This window comes from Pavona decussata, unplaced genomic scaffold (genome assembly GCF_977016875.1).
Source record: "Pavona decussata unplaced genomic scaffold, jaPavDecu1.1 SCAFFOLD_254, whole genome shotgun sequence".
Taxonomy (NCBI): domain Eukaryota; kingdom Metazoa; phylum Cnidaria; class Anthozoa; order Scleractinia; family Agariciidae; genus Pavona; species Pavona decussata.
In genome coordinates, this window is record NW_028145657.1 from 5326295 (window position 1) to 5346363 (window position 20069).

The 20069-nt window shown below is 40.8% G+C and overlaps 1 protein-coding gene across 1 annotated transcript; it reads left to right on the top strand.

Moving 5' to 3' along the window:
- Positions 1-8736: 8736 nt before the first annotated feature.
- Positions 8737-17558, top strand: LOC146456758 (uncharacterized). The gene is made up of 4 exons (XM_085093115.1): positions 8737-9245; positions 12654-12698; positions 13828-14088; positions 14952-17558. Exons 1-4 carry the CDS (start codon positions 8798-8800, stop codon positions 16214-16216), a joined length of 2019 nt encoding a protein of 672 aa, XP_084949241.1. The 5' UTR covers positions 8737-8797; the 3' UTR covers positions 16217-17558.
- Positions 17559-20069: the final 2511 nt, after the last annotated feature.

The following is a 20069-nucleotide window of genomic DNA, read 5'->3' on the forward strand; positions in this document are numbered from 1 at the left end:
CTGAGTAAAATAGTAAAGCGAGTGAACTTCTTGACCTTCACTTAGCTACAAAATAATTCTAGAGCAACGAGAGGAGAGAAATCAACTCAATTCTTGACAGGAACAACTCGTACTCTTGAGTGTTGTTCGTTCGAGCTAAGCAAACTTCCAAGCCCACAGTAATTTGGCTGGCGGTAAATATTTTGTGCAACGCAATCGTAACGCAGTGTAAAACGAACGGATTAGCGTGTTTCATATGACTCGAATTGAACTCCTCTGGACCTAGCCTGGAAACGCAGACGTATTTCCGGCTGTCGCTTTACGCCGGCGAAGTGAAGCGACAGCCGGAAATGCGTTTGCTTTCGCAGGCTACTCTGGACCCTGTGGCGCGCGTGAAATAAAAGGGAACTTAAGCACCGGACGTTTTTGGGGCGACGGCGACGTCTACAAACGAGCCAGCCTGGGTAAGAAGGCGCCGTCGTTCCCGCCAAAATCCAAACTTATGCAAAGAGGTGTTTTTGCGACGGCAACCCTTTCGAAAACTGCATGGAAAGCTTGAGAAGACCTCTGTGAAAAATGTCTTTTCGTGAAACAATAGAGATGTTGTTCGGCTAGCATATGATGGTAAAATAATTTCTGATGAAGAATTCTTGGTCTTGTGGGAGAGCTGCCGTTCCAAGAACCCAGATTTTCCGCACAGTTCGTATGCAAGATTTGATCTTGAAGACATCAACGAAGCCGAATGTTTGGCAGAGTTCAGAGTCGATTATCGAGCTTGTTCAATCTTTCCTGGATTGACTCCCAGATTTTGCCACGGTCTGGACTGCCCTTCTTGAACTGAAACCATTTAACGCAACAGGAGAATGTCGTGGTCATCTGTCAGTTCCATTACAGGTGGTTTTTAGATAGCCATCTTCACGCTAGAGGCTTAAAAGTTCAAAAAATGACTGTAAATACTTGACAATTACTCGTACAAGCGCCAACACGATAGAATAATATTTTAAGCATCGATAAGTACAAAACATTGAGGGCAAAATGATATAAAGGAACGAAAATCATGAAGGCGAAACTCACGTTTTACACGCGACGTCAAAATAAGCAAAACAAAGTCGGCGCCGAGTCGCGACGGCTGACCATGTCGGCGGGAAACGTGGATCGGAAGTAAATTTGACTTCCGGTCGCCGTCGCCCCGTAGAAAACGTCTGGTGCTTAAGTTCCCTTTTAGTTTTGGCGATGGAGCCGCGAGGAGAATGGGGAGGGGGACTTTGAAATACCGCCTGCACGAAAACCACGGGTCGCACCAGTGTGCGGGAAAAACGGATTGGTCGAGAGAAGTACACACGTCAATCAAATGTTAGACGATCCCTCATATATTTCCCAAGGGACACTTTGCTTTGCTTATGGCAAACTATTAGTAAAAATAATGGCAGCTTCCATCGAAGACAGTATTGTTGTAGCGTTAGATCATTTTAACGTGAGCAGAAAGAAGTGAGTGGTCTGTTTACCACACAAGTTTTCTTCATTCAACTCTGCAGAGAAGTGTGAAACCGGAGTTAAGACAACGGCGAATTTTGCAACAAATGCATTTTACAACCTCCACATTTCTTTCTAGGCGCGAGCGAATGAACCAGACAAGTTCAACTGCGTTGAATATTTTCCTACTACGAGACTGACAAACTCGACTCGATAAAACACTAGACTCCACAATGTTCAGGCCAATTTCTGAGCAAAGTTCTGCTAATAGATGCTAATAGCTTCACGGTTCGCGCGACCTAAACTTGACTTATTCCCTGCTACTCCCAGTGGAGCATAGGTCCATGGAAACTGCAGCCCGCCATCTCGATCTGTTTTGGGCTAGCTTTTTAAGCTCCCTCCAAGTATAGCCTGCCTTGCCCACCTCATCGTCTACTGTTCTCCTCCAGCTGTTCCTGGGGCGACCTCGACTTCTCTTACCCTGTGGGTTCCATCTCAGTGCATGCCTGGTCGGTTATATTGCTTGTAGGTTTTCTGAGCGTGTGCCCGATCCAACCCCACTTGCGCCTACTTATCTGGGTTCTTCGTTCCTTATGACCTCTGGACAGTGGATGCCCATGATGGACCTCAGGCATCTGCTGACAAAGGACTGCAGTTTTCTGGAGGTTTCTTTGGTTGCCCGCCATGTCTCTGAACCATACAGCAGGACAGACTTCACGTTGGTGTTGAATATCCTTAACTTGGTCTTTCTGGATATCCCTTCCTTTGATCTCCATACAGGCCTCAGTATTGCAAAAGCAGTTCTTGCCTTCCCAATCCTTGCCACTATGTCCCGATCAGACCCACCATCCTTGCTGATGCTGCTACCAAGGTATGTGAAGTCCTCCACTTCATCGATTGCTTCCCCATCCAGCTTGATGTTATCTACGTTCCTGGTCTTAACCCTCATCACCTTTGTCTTGGATTTGCTGATCCTAAGGCCCGTCTTCGCTGAGATCTTTGCAAGCCGCGTTACCTTGGCTTGCATGCCCTGATGGTTATGGGAGAGGAGGGCAATGTCATCGGCGAAGTCCAGATCTTCCAGACGGGTTGTGAGGGTCCACTGTAGGCCATCACGATTTGCCTCGCGACCTAAAGGTTTAAATAAATTTATCCGTGGAAGTGTATTTGGTACTTTTCTGAAAATTACCAAATTTTATCTCCAGATTGACACCACCCAACCTACAAAAGTCGTTAGCGTTTTCCTCTTGGCTTTTTCTTCCTTTAACTGGCTTTGTAGGCGTATCTCCCTTCGATGCAACTAAGTTCTCCGTTCTCCGCCATGCATGCACATTCCCGAATCGACTGAGATCAGGGTACGAGATTACTTTACGCCTATATTTCAAGCGAAAATTGTCGGTTCTAACTGGTTGGTTTAAAGGGGGACAAGAACATAGCTTTCTTAACATTTAAATCGAATTTACAGTCGCAGATACATCCATCTGGGCGCAGAGTCTCTGCAAAGTCTCACCCTCACCGGTCCACCCGCCGAGGGAGCTCCGAAAACCTGATGATGCTGAAAACATTATATATAGGACGCGACAGCGTCTTTCCCTCCCATGTGGGACACATTTTCTTAGACGTGCACGAGGCACGGCCTCGTTTTGGTGCGAAGCTTGTTTTCGTCCTATAGCGTCATAACATCACTTTTTTCGTTCACAACTCTGACAGAAGTCTTGAACGCGTGGATGTCTTGAAATCTTTTGGGTTGATGTCGATTACATCAAGGATTTTCTTGAAAATGTTCGCCTTAAGGTGGGGGTTCACCTGAAAGCCGTTTTCACGCCGCTTAAAATCGGTCATATGGAAATACCTTGTTTGCATTTCAAGCAATACAAAAACCCTCCATTCATAACACAAATCAATGATTTAGGGTGTTTTATAAATTTTCGGGTGATTTTTAGGTATATTTGGAAGGAAATAATTTTTCTTGAAGGATTGGTAAAATTAAAAGAAATACTGAGAAATGTTGAAGATTTGATGAAGTTTTAAAATTAGAATTTGTAGTTAATAATTAATAGACGGATACTAAGTTAGTCCACTAGCAACCTGGGGTGCTCTTGCGTGGTTATCGACTGTCTGTTAGTGTTCCAAAAATCATTTTTTTTCTTCCATCCATTCTTAAAACCTCTTCAAATTTCACTCAAATTCAGGTAGAGCCCCACCTTAACTCCTTCAAAGTTGTGTTTTAAGCCACGAGATGCAATACGATCTGCGGAAGGACTCTTTAAATATTCAAAATGAAATTAATGAAAACTCTTTTCTCCCACATACGATTTACTCTTCCAACATGGTAAAGGTGTTATCACGGAAGCTGTTATCGCCCCCATCTGTTTTTCTAACCTTAAACACTTTGGCATCTGCGGTTAATATTCGAACCGAAGAAAAGCTTACAGCTTTGATTGGATGCAACCACCCCGGGGCAACCACATGCCAGCTAAAATTTTCAGTTTATGTTTTGGGTTAGATTTTGGCGATTGAAGATTGATCGGGAAAGCCTCTGCAAAATTTGCGGCATATACAGTAATTTTGCTCCCTGTGCCGGAAAAACTGAGAAGATAATATTAGGCATATTTTAGATTTCTTGAACTCACAGCCCTAAAAAATGTATGGCTGTCTTTTTGCAGCATTTTGGCTTTCGTACTTTTGGCCGTGTTAGCCTCGCAACAGTGCCCATCCCCCCCCCCCCCCACGGGCCGACCCCCGGGAACTAGGATTTTTTGAATATAAACTGGCAAATGCCCCACCGCCGGGACAAAATAGTTGTTCAAATGCCCCGGGGTGGTAGCTCAAACATGTCAAAAATGTTTTATTTTCTTCGTTTCTCGTCTTACTTTCAGAAAAATCTAAGCTAATTCAAGCCAAATTAAGTCCTAGCTGGGTCTTGTTTCCCGTAGTTAGTGCAAAAATAGGTCATTCTACAGCTCTACCGTCCCATTTTATGTCCTATCTAAAGGTATTCAATAAGAAACTTACAGTATTTGCCAATGAATTTGTCATTAAGGAAGCGACAATGCTGTAGGGTGAAAAAAAGTGAGATGGTCAAATGCCCTGGGGTAATTGGGTGCAAGGCTAATGCCCGACCCCGGGATGGACATTGTGGAAAAATGCCCTTCTATTGCCCGGGGGGCATGGGCACAGCTGGAATTGACTGATGCATCACACGTTTCAAAATACTACGAGTGTTCTGATCCGATCCGCCCGGCCGAATAATCACGCCATTGTTTTGATTTTTTTGCTTGACCAAAGACAAGCGCGGTATAAACGACTACTCAACAAAGGTCTACTAAAAAGTTTTGCTGTGTGGTGTGGGTAAGTAAAATTTCGATTTATTTTGAAGTAGGTAAAACATCTAAATTCTGTAAAGCCGTTGCCAACTCTTGTCTGCTCCAGCAAAGAAATGAGAATTACCGGCTTTTTCAGTTTGGGCAGATCATGTTGATATCAATCTTTTAATATATTTCAAAATATCACAGAATTCGAAACAAATCTGCTAGGATGCAGAAAACGGCCTCGACAACACTTTAGGCTTCTAGTTTAATTGTAAAATCTCCTTCTGCATTTGTCACCAGCCTTGTCAACCGCAGAATGAATTGCATAATAGCATAATCGCTGCGAGAAAGACGAACTGCTTCAGTCGCGAACGCGGAGCACATCATACACGGTCGCTTGCTTTTGTTTCTGTACTGCTTTTAGGTGCTTTGAACGATTTAAGACGAATTACCGCCTTTTATTTCCCAAATTGTTCATAAGGCACTCAACGACCAACACACTGTTTCTAGAAAAGACGAAGAAAGAAACAAGACAAGGCTGCGCATTGCTTTTATACTCTTTACTTAAGAACATGTGACGCGATGGTGGCTTGCGATCGTATGATGTCTTGTGGGTACAGAGTCCAATTAAGCCTGAGCACAAAGAGCAAGTCATGTAACTTTTATTCTCTTTTCTTTAGAAGATGTGACAGACGGTGACATCCGATCGTACAAAGTTTTGTGAGAACAGAGTCCAATTGCATGAGTCTGAAGCCGCCGACTTTAGCTGAAACTTATGTGCAACGGCGCTTGCGAAACAAATTTCAGCAGGCGTTGCACCGTGCAACATGGTCGGTTTCGTAAAACTTTTTCGAACTTCCGTTGCGAGACAAGTTTCACGAAAAGTAGAACCGCTTTTAGTTTCTACTTCTGCAACGGCTCGCAACGGTCGAAGTGGTGAAAAAACAAGAGTTTCACCCTGCAACACCACTTCGTAAAACTCGTTCGCCGTTGCACACAAGTTTCAGTTAAAAGTTTCAACCTGTAACGGCGGCTTGACTGACTACCAATTTCGCGATTTTGACGAGACAGTATTTCGCGGGGTTTTATTTTCGCGATTTCAATAGGCAAATCTGAAAAAAGGGCATTAATTTTCGAAGTCTTTGCAAATTAACGTTATTTCTCAACAGAAGATACAAAATGGAACTTACCAGTAAAACCAGTTAATGATTTGTGTATTTGTCGATACATATCCTGTATGTGTTGTTGTTATTACATGTAAATCATTTTTTTTTCTGTGATTTGAATTTTCTAAATCGCGAGGATTTTTATTCGCGCGGGTCTTTAATCGTGAAAAACGCGAAATTAAGGGGAAAAAACGTAAACAAAAACGTTACAATTTGAAATTGAAAATACAATTGGTCAATAACGTTTTTCTTTATGTAACTTTAGCCTATGTTTTTTCAGTTGTCTGTTGTAACTGTTATAAATTGTAACGTCTCTTGCCACAGGGTCAGTCTCAAACATACCCTGAAAAAGAAAGGCCGTGCCTTTCGAAATATTGGTTAAATATACTTCCCTGACCGTGAAATCAGCCTTGCTCTTTTATTAGATTATTTGTTTTACAATTTTTTCGCTGATTAGATCCTTCGCTACAGGATTCGGTACTTTTATTTTGTCGCGGTGGCCCTTGCAAACACAGTTAATTGATGATTTTTACTGATTAGAGTATAAGCACTAGACAATACCACGTTTTGCGGACTCAAGAAAAGGATGAATATGAGATGGATTGAGACATGGAATTTTGCAAAAACACCGTACCCGCTGGAAGAAACTTGCCACGGGGTGACGGGATACCCTCTATAATGGAGAATAGGTGCAGCCTCCGCTCAAAGGGGTACCCTTTTCAGGCTGGAGGTAAAAGATTTCTCGTGTTGAAGTAGATAAGAGCAGAGAAAACTGTCAATTGGGCATTTAGGTAACTGTCATTAAGGTATTTCTCGAGCAAATGTAAATATATAAACAATAGCCTCCATTTGGCGCGAAAATATGCTCAGATATTTTTCCGCGGACATTATCTGTTCCGAGAAGCGAACAGTTTTCCGAGAGCGAAGCTCGAGGAAAACTGTGAGCTTCGAGGAGCAGATAATGTCCAAGGACAAATATCTGTGCATATTTTTAAAGCCAAATGGAGGCTATTGTGGTTATTATCCTTCAAATATTTTTCGCGACATGTAGCAACGAGCTTGAGTATTTGAACATCAGGATACAGTTTACCGTCAAAAACGTTTAGAGCGTATGTTGTTTTCTGATACTGCTTTATCGACCAGCAGGTTTATCTCTCCTTCTGTCACAAAAGCAAACCGTTCCCCCATCTTGACATTAATTTTAATTGTAAACAAGACGCACCTTAAAGTTTTTGAAATTGGGGAATATCACTTGGGGAATATCATCGGATACTCCCGAGTTCTAGCTGGGGTATGTTCGGTCACGTGAGGCGTTTAGACCAATCGCGCGCGAGCGAAAATATTTGATGGATTATAAACTCTTGTAACTCTTGCCGAGAAGAAGACTAGTGGTACTACACTCCTTTTTTATAAGAACCTTTTTTATGAGAACGTTGAGGCTGAGATTAACTAAAATTTAAGAACATTTAAAGGGGAAGTATTACGAAAATTTGATGTCATTTCAAAACCCGAAAATGTTTGTCTGACAACAGAAACAAAAAATAATTGTCTAGTGTTGTTATAAATTATCACCCCAGTGCAATAAAATTGTCGATCAGTGCCCCTGGCCAGAGACAGAGTAGGTCGGAATGGATTGAAACTTGAAAAATGTTAGGCTAATGTTTTTCAAGTTTTCGTATTTTTGTTTCCAAAATGCGCTAAAGCAGAGTACGAGTTGTTCCTGTCAACAATTGAGTTGATTTCTCTCCTTTCGTTGTTCTAGAATTATTTTGTAGCTAAGTGAAGGTCTTATTTCACCATTTTTAACAAAAGAGGTCAAAATCCCAATGATACTTTCCTTTTAAGAACATTTCCCAGGTTGAGAGTCGGTTAAGAACATTTTATTACACTCGCTACGCATGATGGTTTTCTGCATTCTCGACGCGCGAAGAGAAGCAATTTTCGCGCGCGCACGCGCGCTTGCTCGCGAGGTTCACTCGCTTTACTATTTTACTAAGAAAAATAAGGGAATGCTCGTAGTCTATTGGCACGCGAAGGCTATTATCAGAATATGTACTCAAAGTGCGAAGGTGCTAACCAACTGTCTGAAGCTCCAGACAGTTAGACCTAGTTTGAATTGCTAATAAAAAAAAAATGCAAATTAATAACTAAAGAGTGCCTGGCAACGTGACAACAATAAAGAGGATTTTACCTGTCATTTGACAAAGAAGGGTTTTTTTAGTGTATGTGTATGGATTCTTTTATTTCAGTTGGGTGTTAGCGACGGACCATTTTATATTGCGAAATATAGACGGTAGACTGATCCTATATAACGGCGGAGGTAGCGAACTTGATTGAATAAGCAAAAAGGCTAGAACAGTAACTGAAATATACCCGATATTTCGGTTTGCAATACAAACGAGGAAGGTTTGTATTACAAACCGAAATGTCGGGTATGTTTCAGTTATTCTAGCCTTTCTATTAATTTACTTTTGATCAAGTTTGCCACCTCCGCCGTTAGGATTAGTCTGCCGTCTACATTCATTCAGTACATTTTCATGCATTTGAAATAATTTGTTGATATAGGTCCACAAGAATTCCGGCATATCGGTTTGTCGCTGAGCTGTGATCTTTCAGATTTTAATGGCATTCATTTTATATTGACTAGCTTGGAGTGTGGGCAACTTTTTTTCCGCTCGAAATTTTTCCTGCCAAGAATCTTTTTATGAATGTATTGTTTTTTTAATTCAATATATTTGCCGGTCACGCTATGAACTTTGCAGGTGTGTTTTTTTTTTTTTGGCAAGGGGGGTGGACAGGCGACCGCTGAACAAACGAAACACATAATTAGGGATTCTCTTCCTGTTACGAGTGGCCGCCATAGAAAAAATGATGTGCCTCAACCTTCCTTTCAAATTTCGATTCCACCGTTTACGCGTTGTATGGGCCATTCTGTGTGCAGTTGGAATCATTTTAGTGGCATCGATGTTGTTTCAAAAATCGCGAACAGTTCAGACAACTACATTTAAAAAATCGCTTCGCGTTAAGTACGTCAAACAGGTCGGCAACATCTCCGTCGCGTGTAGGCTTCCGAACTTAAATCCGTTTCACGACAGCATAATCAAGTTTGTAAAAAATCTTGGCAAGCTTCAGTGTGAGGGAGAGAGCTTTTCGAACTTTGAAAACAACGTGCTTCGGGTGGAAGGCGAAGATATTGTCTCTGCTCATTACAGGAAGATTGGCAGACCATCTGGTGATGATTTTAGGGTGACGCGTTCAGATCCAGTCCCTATTTCAAACTTGGTCGAAAGGACTGCCGATGAAGAGCAATCAAAAGGTATGTCGTCTGACTTGCGCGAAGATAAAAGTGGGAAGTTTAATTTTAATCGTCTCTAGTCATAGTACAACATGTCCGTGATCGGGTGACTGTCACCAGGTACAATGAATTTGTTGTTTCGTTCAGCGCTTGTGTTTGGTGGTTTACACCTTTTGGTGTGTTCTTGAAAAAGTCGCTGAAGTCATGTTCTCGTTACCATGAAAATTGGAAATATCTGGCGGTACAGTTTTATTGAGAAATTGGTGGCCATTTTGGCACTCAAGTATTTGAAAACGGAAACCTGTTCACTCGACTGTCACTGAACTTGGCGTGTACCGTAGGTAAACGTCGTTGTACAAAGGTTTCTATACATGCTATAAAAGGCCTGTTGACTAACTTTTGGCAATTGTCAATATATAAATGTCCGTGTTTGTTGATAATCAGGACACACAAGGGTTTCGGTATTGGTTATCCAATGTGTGGACGGTTTAATTTATTCGTGACTTTTAAGTATATTTCGATCCGTTTCGCCTCTGCTGTTGTTATCTGATGTGTAGTTGCCAATCAATGATGCATGCAATGATAATTAAGTACTTGGGTTTTTATTTTTATGTAGCACTCGATGGGTCAACTCTCGCCTTGTGGACGCCTCGCTTTATACATTACGGACACCGACATAAATACGGACAGCAGTTAAAACCCCGGCAGAAATAAATTACAGACATTTGACTTAAATAAATTCCCGCTCTTACGGATTCTCGCAAGTAAGGACATTAACTAGTGGTCCCGAGGTTGTCCGCAATAAAGGGAGTATTCAGTCAGTTGCCTGTACCATGTATAGGTCCAATTTTATCCTTGGTTCAATTTATATTTAAATTTCTTCGTTTTATACCCAATATCATACATTACCAAATACAAAAGAAAGGAAAATAAAAATTGAACCACAATATAATCACATAAATTGTCGGTCTCGTAATCAGTTATGTGTGAAACGGATTTACGTAATGGTTGACTGTGTAGGTCAGTTCAGATCTACCAAAGTTTGGCGTAACGTTAGTCGACTTTTCAATTTACCTTCAGACACGAAGGAACGTCAATTTGGTTTGGTTCCATATTGATTTTGTTTCCTTTTTCATAAACGCGCGGTTAGAAAAAGCCACTTCAGGTTCGGGTTAGTTTGCTTCCGCGAGGCAGTACGGTTGGTGTGATATCTAAATTGATTTTACCGACCAAATAACATGTAAATGTAAATGTGCGCTTGTTGCCAATATTCTGCTAAACTAGGACATCTAAAGGTCTGGATAGTAGCAGATATGTCGTTATCCTAAGGAACCACACGACGCTTTTTAAATGACAGAAGTTTCTGTCGAAACATGTTTTTAATTTAAATTTAAAAAGTGTCGTGTGGTTCCTTAGGATTACGACATCTAAAGGATAGTGATGCTACGATGAATTTCGTCGAATCTGTATTATTAGCACTTATTACGGTCAAACTTGTATCTAAAAGGACAACCTAATTGATTGCTGGATTTGAAAGAAAATCTGCAAGATAATACCTAATAAAAACGAAATAATTCTCAACTCTCATGGTTGGGTGGGTAAATGCTCGGAGATATTAGCTGCATAAGCTTCTCTTAAATAAAGGTAAATGGACTCTAAATAAATGTGATGTGAATTCAGGATAGGAAAGTGGTCAAACAGCACTGCCCTTGATGAGACTGAGATCCCAATTGAAAAATTTACGCTTTTGAGGAAACATTGGCAAACAAATCTGTACAGGAAAAAAAATATATTTTGCTTCTCCACAAGATTGAATTTATGAAACATTTGCACGCCAGGATAAGCATGAGTAAATGTTTGAACTAGAATACACATTTTTGTAGTCTTGTCACGCAACCTCTTCACACTGTGTAGCGGAAGTTTATATCTTCCCTTTTTTCTTGGGTTTTGGAGGAATACTACGGTATTTTGAGCAGCGTTCCAGCTCTCCAAACGTTTTCGAAATTGGCAACACTTTCATTCGTTGTCTGCAGGCAAGAAAGCTCAATGGGTCAGTTATTAAAAGACAGTTTAGACGGTGTTTAAGAAAACCACGTTCTAAGCCATTTTCAGTTTTGCCAACAGTCATATCGAAACTCTGTCTGCTGCTGATGGTTACAGGAAGGTTTGCATTCCAGACTAGAAAGCCGGCTATTTGTCTACTTAAAATAAACCACTTATACACAGATTTGGAGGCCCACTGATTGTGTTAAGCCGCGGCCTCAGTTAGACTGTTTAATTCGGAATTGTTTTTTTCTAATTTTAATTTTAATTTTCTAATTTGCCTCTCCCGCTGGTGGAGCTTACAACCACGTGTCTGCCTCCGGCAACAGCTTGACCCGAATTTCCTCGTAACAACTACAAAAAAAAGGGGGGGGGGGGGGGGGGAATTAAAAAAATGAAAAAATAATAATCAATCAATCGGCGTGCTTGCCACCAGTTATATGTCTTTGCTTCGAATTCTGATTGGTTCATTGCACTGTTTAAGTCTGCTGTAATTGGTCAGAGTTGTTACTTTGCCTTACGAAACTCAATCGAAAACCGCACCATTTTGCAATGTATCGGATTAGTTAAAAGCGGTATGAGTGTTTTAGAGCAGTTTTCAATTGAGCGTCAAAAGTAATTGATTTGCTTTGGTTTTGCATGACTACACTCTGTGATTGGTTCACAAAACTCGCGTCACTCTCTCAACCAATGAGATGTAAAACCAAAACCAATCGTGCCTCGCTCGCAAGCGTTTTCCCGCGCTTGGTGCCGGTTACACGTATTTGCTTTGAATTCTGATTGGTTCATTGTGCTGTTTGCGCCTGTTGTGATTGGCCAGAGTAATAACCTTGGTTTTGGTTTTACGACACTCGATTGAAAACCGCTCTAAGATCAAAACCAAAGTAATTGCTATTATATGGCCAATCACAACTGACATAAACAGCACAATGAACCAATCAGAACTCGGGGGGAATACATGTAATCAACGTAAACGCCGCAAAGCGCGGGAAAACACGTGAGAGCAAGTCACGATGGAGTTTGGATTGGCTTCGTTCTGATTGGTTAAGAAGGTGGCGCGAGTTTTTTCAACCAATCAAAGACCGCAGTAAAGTAAAACGAGAATTAATTGAAAACCCCTCTAGCAGAGCGGTTTTACAAAACGTGTGAAACAAAATATAACATCATCACCATAAATAGTCAAAAGTAAACAAAGGAATTTCAGTCTAATTGTGAAATTTCTATTTCGCGGCTTTTGTAAACTCAGAACTGTCTTTATTTGTGTTTGGTCTCCAAGACTAATTCATCTTTGAGAAAGGACAAAACATTAACTAAAGCAGAGTTTCAAGGCTTCAGTGATACTGCGAGAACAATGATTTAACAAGTTTTTTTTTTGTAATATTTTAGGTGTACTCGCAAGAATCAGGAACTATTTTAGTACTCGCCCTAAAGGTTGGTATTTTATTTTCTGGTTAGTGCTGTTAATATATTTGCGAGGGTCTGCAAGGGGCTAACTGATAACGGAGAATCCAGCATCCACATGCACACCTTCATTTTCAGTATGGTTAGATCCTCTGTATCGAAATCGAATAAAAGTAGCCGGTATTGGTCGGTAGTAGGGGCCTTAGCCTCCCACCGCCCCCCCCCCCCTCCAGTACCCCGGAGTCCTTCCAGGCGACCAAGAAGACTCTAGGTAGGAGATTGGTGGCAAGACGCTGGGACGAGGTGAGAGATCTACAAACGTTGAGTAGTTCGTTTCATCAGACATCTGTAAGAACGAGTCAGGTTTTATAAATTTTATTAGAATTTACCTTATATTCTATTTTTAGTTAGTCTACACATAACCCCTCAAGCTTTGCTATGCTTTAAATCTTAATGTTTAAATAAAGGTTATCAGGAGCCTTGGAAGTCCATGCGCGCGCACACTCATCACCATGCATCTTGAACCCATATATACTTCCCGAGAAAAGATGCTCAAGCTCGTCTTGTGGGCAACTCTAGGAGATTGCCCGGGAGCGCATCCTTCCAGTTTAAAACAAATCACGATCTTAGATCTCCCACTTCTTTTGTTCACTGACCCGGTGGAGAAACTTACTCTCAGCCTCGTTACCAGGCCTCGTAGTCATCATCAGCGAGCCAAGGTTGATATTAGAGGCTTGAAATCAAATTTAATAGTGGGTCTTTCCGATAAGCTTAGAGCGTGTCTTCGAGGTGTCTTCACATTCGATAGCGCGCGAAGATGGACTAGGCACAAGGCTGGCTGATACTAGGAGCAAGACTGGTGCGAGTGGTGATAATATAATCTTACGCATGCGGACATGGTCTCTTACTCAACCTGGTTCCTGGTTTGAAGACCATCATATCGAAATAAAAAAAAACAGTATCGATCTGAACCACATTTTATATCGGACCAAGAGACGGGTATCGACTCACACGGTCAGAACTAGTAATAAGCTAATCGTTACAATACATTTTCATGTACAGCAAGACTGTTTAACGATCAAATATTTTGATAAAATCTTACTCAAAAAGCACGAGATAATACAAGAATCTAGGAAATAACGTATCCTGTCATTTGCAGGTAAATTTGTGGGTAATGTTAAGGTGGAACACGACTTCATTCAAGTCGACGTGGTGACGTCAGGGAAAAAGACAAAGAGTGACGTACACATGCACGTGTTTCCAAAAAAGGAAGTTCTCGAGAGACAACTGAAACCTGGTGGGATTCCGTTGAATGTCGCACTGATTATGTTTGACTCAGTATCGGCGGCGAACTTTAAAAGAAAAATGCCGAACAGCTTGGAATATTTGACAAATGATCTCAAGTCAATCTTAATGCAAGGTGAGGCTGTCTTTATCACTAGTGTTCACACACCAATAGATTCAAGGTTCAAATACATCATGTAACATGTAACATAATATACAGTGCTAAAAAATTATCTCTACTCATTACTTATGCCATTACAAGAAGTTCGAACGCAAAGGACCAAGCAACGACCAAACAAACCGCATTTCATGGTGCTTTTTGCTTCCGAATGACAGACGTCATTTAACATGATACAAATAAACCAAACTAAATGCAAGACGAGAGTAATTTTATTTCAATTAGTACAGCTAGTCTTCTAATAGTCTTCTTGCAGCTCTAGCCATGGAGACTAATTAAGTGAAAACATTTCCCTGATCAAGATCGCCGCTTTAGTGTAACGCCAGTCTTGCAACCACGTTGCTTTTATTTACAGCTGCCATCGCAATTGTTGTTGTCATCGTCAACGTCATCGCCGTTATCATCATTACAATTATCATTATTAACATTATAGATCGCTCGCAGTTAATTTCAAGTAGAACCACGTATATTGTCTCAGTATAAAGTGATAAGTAAATACAAAAAATAACTGCAGTGCGAATACTGACTTATCTGGCTTTTTCGCTTGCTATGATAAGGAGGTTGGTTTCTCAAGGACCTGTGCGGGTGCTGCGCCCGTGGGGGAGTAGAAAAAGGTATTTGGTTTCATCAACAGAGTTGATCAGGTAATTTAGCCACCGAAAAGAGATTCGAGTGCTGACTTTTCGAGCGTTAGCCCTTCGTCAGAGCGAATGTAATGAATGCACTATAAACAAAAAAGACCACGGATTGCTAGTCCTGTGCATGTTTGTCTGTGTGAAATATTGTGACGTAAGCCGGTTTCTGGTTTCATATGTTTTCAGGTGAGACCATTGTAGGAGATGGCACCACAGCTCAACTGGCCGCAATACTGACGGGAATAGCAGAGGATAAACAACCTGAGGCGAGAAGAGACATGGGGTCCGCAGCCAGCCCTGTGGACAATTGGCGTTGGATATTTCGGGACTACAAACAGACGGGTTACGCGACCATGTTTTCCGAGGATTCACCCCAGCACGCCGTGTTCAATTATCGTTTAACGGGATTTAGCGATCCACCCACGGATCATTATTCTCGACCATTTTGGATGGCAGCGGGGGATGTGCTGCACGACTACTGCATTAACAGTCGAGCTTCTCATAACGTTTCGTTAGAGTATATACTGAGTTATTTTCGCGCGTACAAGACCACACCCAAATTTACTTTTGTTTCTCATGATGCCATATCCCACGACGATTCAAATACTATCGGCTACGCAGATGATGATTTCAAATTCTTCCTACAGCGCATGAAAAAAGAATCTTTCCTTAACAGTACGTTTCTAATCGTTTTTAGTGACCACGGACCACGCTTTTCCGAAGCCAGGAAAACAATCCAAGGGAAGCTTGAGGAGCGGCTTCCATTTCTGTCAATCACAACGCCTAAATGGTTTTCCGAACGGTACCCAGACCTTTACAAGAACCTCGTTCACAATTCTCGCGTGCTAACAACGCCGTTTGATGTGTATGCTACCATACGCCATATCATCACATATCCCAAGTATCCAAGCGGCATCATAACTGGTCAAAGCTTGTTCAACCGGATTGATGAAGGAAATCGCACTTGCGCTGATGCAGGCGTTGAGGATCACTGGTGCCCGTGTCTAAACTTGGAGGAAATTCCAGTCGATGAGCCCGTGGTTGAACAGTTAGCGGAATATATAGTGAACCATATAAATAACTTGCTTTCGCAGAACCCTAAGGTTACAAAACTGTGCCACAAGCTGGTTTTGAAGGAGGTCAAAAGTGCGTACCGTGATATGCCGAGTGAAACAATGCAGTTTTTTAAGAAGAGTAAACGTGACGAGGTTTGCGACTCCTGTGGACTTGAATATGGAGCGAAATCGGAAAATACTTTAGTCAGAGACACTTTGTACCAGTTACAGCTAGTCACCTCTCCCAATGAAGGGTTTTTTGAGGCGTCCGTTCGAATGGAAAAAGGTAGCCCTTCTCTTGTAGGAGACATCAGTCGCCTGGATGCTTACAATGCCCAGATCAACTGCATTCGAAAATCGTATCCTCTAATACGAAAATATTGTTATTGCTTTTAGGGGTTTTTTTATGGTGATAGTATCAAATGGGAGAAATGGCACTTGTCCATGTATTAATGATGGACGTATTTATTGGATGATTTATTGGATGATTATTGATTATTTTATGGATGTATTATGGACTAAACTTCTGATGGTAGATACGTGCTAACTCATCCCAGCTTTAGGTTTTCTTCATGATCATTCTCTTGCATGCGGAGCGCCAAACTTGTGGAACGCTCTTTTTCATATTTTCTAGTCCTTTTTAATTTTTAGTGTAAGCGGTAGTATTACTCCTCTTCCGTGGATTGGATGCTAGTCTAGCGCGGGCCGGATTACCCACAGCAGTATGGTAGCATGACCCATTCACCCATACACCTGGGTGAAGAGGGACAAGGTGGCAAAGAGTAGACTTCGAACCACCAACATTCCGATCAGACATCCAACTAACTCAGTAACCACTGAACCACGCCACCTCCACAAACATTTCATTATGTTTCCATAAAATTTTACAAGAGACGCTGTATGACGAAATTAAAGCGCTTTTTCCAACACCAACGAGCGCTCGAAGTTTTAGTCACCAATCGAGCACGTGCTTTTTCTAACTGATAACATCAGGTAAATCTCTTGTATCATCATCATCATTATGGCTTGTTCCCTGGGGAACAGAAGACCGCTTCCTTCCTCGGATCTCGGTCCAGGGCGATTTGTATTACTCCCTTCCAGTCGATTAGATAAATAGATAGTTTTATTAAATAAATATCTCTCAGTCATAAGGCTGGGGAGCGAGAAAAACTTAGAATAAAAAAGGGGGGAGTGGCCCTCAGTTCTCGTACCCAGATCTCACTCGGTTCGGGAATGTCGAAAGATCTGGGTACGAGATTAGTGGCCCCCCTCTCCGATGAAATGTTTTCGTTAGCTACAAGAGAATTTATTAATAAAATGTTAGCAATACAAGATTGATCTAAAAAGACAAAAATTAAAAGCTCTTAGAGCACATTACAATCGTATTTAGTTCGAAATTTTATGAATTCTTGAAAACGCACTTCGGCGTAAAACTATAAAAAATTAAATAAATAAATAAATAAATAAATAAATAAATAAATAAATAAATAAATAAAGTAAAACGATTAGTTCTCCACCACTGAACAAAGAACTTTCTAGCTTTCTTAACATTACATCCTAGTTTCAGATTAAAACCTTTTTTTATTGTTAGAGAAAAAATTGTTCCTTGATCCTGCCATATTATATCAAACAAAAAGGTTTCGTTTTCAGGATCGAAAATTTATGTTGAAATAAAAACTCTCGATTCCCTCTTGGAATCTTTGTCAAGTGGTGTTGGACGTTTTCTCACATGATTAAGTTGATAAAATATCACGTGACAAAATGTCCCGGTAGATCGCCGGGAGCTCATATCCAACGTCGCGATTCAATGTCAGAGCCTGGCAATGAATTTCAATAGCCTCTCTAATTCTTCTTTTGAAGGTGTCGTTCTCCTTTACAACAATTGACGAGGAAGAAAGATCGAGCGCGTGCCTCGTGTTGCCTAGGTGGTCACCCACTGCAGTCGTTGACAATCTTGAACTGTTGACATATTCTCTAAATCTGACCCCAAAGGGTCTTGCCGTCTCCCCGATATAAACCTCTTTTTTTTATATAAACCTTTTTTTATTGCTATGTTTTTAGTCGTTTTTAGTCCATCGAGCCCACAGTTGAATTTTAGTTATTTCATTTTTTATTTTATAAGCTTCGCCAACGTAATGTTAATACATTCAGGTAATCAAACAAAGTAACAAAGAAAAAGTGGTAGGGATTCCGCAACAGCGTGAGCCAGTTACTGCGGGCCCAGAAAATTAATAAATATCAAAATAGTTAAAATACATAATCAGAAAATTAAAAGCAACACGAGACAGGCTGAGCAAGACTACGACACTTATTACATTTAGGACAGACAGACTTAAAAGTGCGAGGATTTTTACAGTCGTGATTACTTAAAACGGTTTTGTAATACTCTACCATTTCCTGTTTAAAGTCGTTCAGGGCGTTCGTGTGCAGGTTCAGTTCATCAGCAACAACATTGACAACATTCCAGACGGGTATGCATCTGATGATGTAGGACTTTTGATAAGTTACTGTTTCACATTTAGGCTCTTTGTTGGTAGAAAGTGATGTGGTCAGTGTTCCCGCCTCTGATTTGATTGATTGATTGATTAATTGATTGATAACTTAACTCAGGGGCACCTAACGGGAACATCCACTCCTAAGAGAAGGTTCTCTTAGGAGTGGATGTCAACAGAAACGATAACTCCCCGAAATCGTTTCCAATCGACTTTAAAAACAGACAAGCAACAAAGAATACAACAAGGAGTTAAGGTAAGTCAATTTTATTGAGAAATCGTTCAAATTTCTACGGTTTTAAACAAAGCCGTTGGTTTCCCATACAAACCTATATAAATTCAAATGTAACACAATACGCCCGGTACTAATCGTTACCAGTCACGTTTATTTCGTAACATGAGCTTGGGCCGCCTGTGACTTAATTAAAATTCTTATTCCACCTATTTACGAGCTGTTGTTGGGTTGACCAGCAGGGCCCAGTTGTTCAAAGCCCGATTATGCTAATCCTGGGTTAATGTGAACTTTGATTCAAGTATATTTACTAATTCTTAAGGATTCGTCCAAAAGGTTTTTGTCCCTCAGTTTTGCCTTAGACTTTTCTTTACCATAAGATTGAAATGAGCCTTGAAAATGTTTAATGAGCGAGATGAAAACCTCGGTTAACTTTTAATCGTGGATTAGCGTTAAGCGGCTTTCAAACCTGAACCGGCCCAGAATGCCAGCTGACCGACCCTCTTTTGCATTTTTTAAAGACGTATTTACTCCGCCAAAACAAAATTAAAGGACTTATTTTTTCAAGTGTTGCAAAATTTTGGTCTTCCGAACAGGTATCCACCGAAATGAACCGTTAGATGCCGCTTATTAACTTGACCATTGCATAGGTATACTTTACCTCAGCCATGTAGCAAAGCTAGAGTCGAGGCGGATAGTGCATGTAATAACGGTATGTATTGCTTGTTTGCAGTTGCAGATTAGTGGATAGTTTCTAGGGTAATAAGTCAGGGATGAGTAGAAAAGTAACTTAAAGTTACAGAATAAAAACTGAATGCTTTTCTCAGTTTCCAGAGTTTTTTTTAATTTTCCCGGTTGTATCTGTAGAGTTTGCTATTCAGTTAGGCGAAGTAAAACAAATCGATTCTTCGTCTTCTTAAGGTTACCGTATGCCTTTAGAGGTGTCCCGCGTCCAAGCGATGTAGCGCGTCCGGTTTAAACTGTAGATAGCTAAACCCCTATATCAAATTAAAGCTTAGAGAGCTAGCTAGCAAACTATACCAAGAATTTTGAAATAAAACGAGTTGTCGAATTTTTCACGACCTCTAAATGCTAGCGTCCAAATCACCTTTTGAAAGCTACAAGTCAAGGCGAATTTTGTTTTTCGCTAATTTAATTTCCTCCTCAGTTTCCACACCCGAAGCGCTAAAAAAACGTGTCTGCGTTTTGCCATATTCAGTTGTAGTGAAGTTACAGAACACTTTCGGAATAGGATTAAAAAAATGTGGAGTGATCGTACAAAAATCGCTCTCGGAGAAAAAATATTTCGAAAGAAAAAATTCGCAGACACATTTTTGTTGTTTATATGTTAAACTTGCTACTGTCCAAATTTGAAGGCAAACGAACAAATTCCCTTTGAGTTTTAGCTCTTGAAAGTGTCCCCTTCAAGTGAAAAAAATGATTCGAGAAAACAGCGCTAGAAATTTGACAATTCAATTTATTTCAAAGTTAATAATAGCCCGCTCTATAAGCTTTAATTTGATAT